Source organism: Typopeltis vanoorti, chromosome 3 (genome assembly GCF_054136105.1).
Source record: "Typopeltis vanoorti isolate ZY-2024b chromosome 3, IOZ_Tvanoo_1.0, whole genome shotgun sequence".
NCBI classification, from domain to species: Eukaryota; Metazoa; Arthropoda; class Arachnida; order Uropygi; family Thelyphonidae; genus Typopeltis; species Typopeltis vanoorti.
In genome coordinates this window covers 77,239,942-77,242,500 of record NC_143551.1, presented here as the reverse complement: position 1 = coordinate 77,242,500, position 2,559 = coordinate 77,239,942, and the positions used below count along the sequence as shown (strand labels likewise).

General features: G+C 37.6%; 1 protein-coding gene across 1 annotated transcript in view; it reads right to left on the bottom strand.

Annotated features, from left to right (window-relative positions):
* Positions 1 to 2,559, bottom strand: part of LOC150108293 (tubulin alpha-3 chain-like) — a 27,112-nt gene extending 24,553 nt beyond the window's left edge. The window contains exon 1 of the mRNA XM_090415729.1: positions 2,008 to 2,559. Within this exon, the coding sequence (XP_090271855.1) occupies positions 2,008 to 2,535 (528 nt within the window). The 5' untranslated portion in view covers positions 2,536 to 2,559. The remainder of the gene's footprint in view (positions 1 to 2,007) is intronic.

Below are 2,559 nucleotides of genomic sequence, written 5' to 3'. Positions count from 1 at the left end.
ATTCAGGAAGATTTGAATAGACCTTTAGCTTGGACAAATGATAAATGCAAGGTGTTTCACTTTGGCATATAGAGATATAAGGCTATGTTCTGTATTGGTGGCACTGTACTTCAGGAAGTGGATGAGATTTTGGGATCTTGGAGTGATGGTAGGCAGTGGACTGAAGTTCCGAGAGCACATAGCATGTGTTGCAAAGACTGCACATTGTATAGCTGCTATGATAAAAAAGTGCATTTCCAGGTAGGGATAAGGAGGTGGTAATACTATATATATAAGGCATTCTTCAGACCATACATGGACTATTGTGCTCAGATGTGGTCACCTAGTTTTCATTTGAACATTCAAGAATTTGTTATCAGCTATCTAAGGTGGTATAGCCACTGAAATAGCATGTGTAAAGAAAGGTTAGCAAAACAGGTTTGATGCCAAGATGGCAGGAAAGAGACCCAGAGGAAGACCAAGGTCTAAGTATATGGATTCAGTCAAACGTGTCTTAGAAGCACAAAATGTTAGATTATTATTATTATTATTATTACATGACACCTCCAGGGAGTCCAAAGACTCATCGAGGGAGGGCACCTACCCCACAGCTCTCTGTCTTTGGATTCACTGGATTGAGTGGTGGAGACCACTACTCAATCCACCAACTATAACGAACCGCAACTACTTTCATCATCTACATTATTGCCATCTACTGCTGACTACCACCACTAGTATTTTTACAGACAATCAAAAACATCCATGCCCACAGCAGGATTCGAACCCGCGGCCTTTTGGCTGGCAAGCAGATACGCTAACCACTGGCCAACAACAACAATAGATATAACAATATTGGAGTGCTCCCAAGTAATAGATTGATCTGGAGGAAATTTGTTGATAGGAGATTAATAATAATGTAAACTTAATCATGTACTTCTGTCATAGTAACCTGAATACCCCCTTTGGGGTACATTTCAGGAAATTGATGTTTTCATTGTGATGTTGAAACACTAGAAAGGGTCAAAAGAAGAATAACCAAAGTGATATCAGAACTCTGGAGTTATGAGAGTGTAGATTACAGAGGTTGATGATATGAGGAAAAAGAGGAGATATGATAGAGACCTTCAAGTTAGTTAAGGGATTCTATCAGATTAATACAGAAGAAATTATAAAAAGAGTGGATGTTAAGATGGGAAGAACAAGAGGCCATCCCTGGAAGTTGTATAAAGATGTGGTGAAGATATTTGTATAAAGATGTGAGGAGTAGATATTTTATGTTGTTAGTTGTTAGCGAGCAGAATGCACTGCTTAAGTGCAGGTAGTATAAATAACATCAAAGCTCATTAAGCTTCTAAGGCATGTTTGACATCAAAGCTCCCATGATAAGTCTGTTGACCATGGAAATTACCAAATAATAATTAATTTATTTATTTTTATTTTTTTGTAATGTGAATCCCACCCACAACAGTCTGTAAATCTATCACTCATTGGTAGCATGTGTAGGCTAAGGGCTAAATAATCTGGAAATCCTACTCTAGCACTCAAATATGGAACCATTTTCAAAGCCAATTCTAGTCTCTAAATAAGCAGGCTAGTGGTTGTTGCTTTGATCAGCCAAAGTAATTTAGGTTATTAAGGTGGTATATATAATGTCAGTAAATTGCAGTGTCTGACTGGTTTGCCTGTTTTTTAAGATGAAAAACCAGAGTTTTCAAAAAAAAAAAAAAAAAAAAAATCCTGCTATCTCCACATTTGGTGTGAACTCTGTCACCTCCATCATTTAGTGTGAGAACCCACCCTGCAAATATTTTTTAGTTGAAAAGCTTTTACAGAGTAGGTCCCAGAAAACATTTATGGTGGAATTCAAACCAAGAGTCTGTTAGTTGGAGAGCAAATATGCTAACCACATGTCCAACTAGGCCAGCACAGTCAAGGATACATTTTTAAGTGACTAATTATTTTTAGAGATATTCAAAATAAGAGCACTGCCATTCATTGATTAAAAATGAAAAGTAAAACAGGCCTTACCTGTGGTGCAGGATATATAGCAAATTCCAATTTAGATTTTTTACCATAGTCTACAGACAGTCTTTCCATAAGCAAAGAAGCAAAACCAGATCCTGTACCTCCACCAAAACTATGAAAAATCAAAAATCCCTGTAGACCAGTACACATATCAGCTAATTTTCTTGTGCGGTCAAGAACCAGATCTACTATTTCTTTACCAATAGTATAATGACCACGAGCATAATTATTAGCAGCATCTTCTTTGCCAGTAATCAACTGCTCAGGATGGAAGAGCTGCCGATATGTCCCTGTACGCACCTCATCTACAACAGTTGGCTCTAAATCAAGATATACAGCTCGAGGAACATGTTTTCCAGCACCAGTTTCACTAAAAAATGTGTTAAAGGAGTCATCGCCTCCACCAATTGTTTTATCACTTGGCATTTGACCATCAGGCTGAATACCATGCTCTAAACAATATAATTCCCAACAAGCATTGCCAATTTGGACTCCAGCTTGACCCACATGGATACTTATACATTCACGCATCTTGAGATATTTAAAAAACTCAGT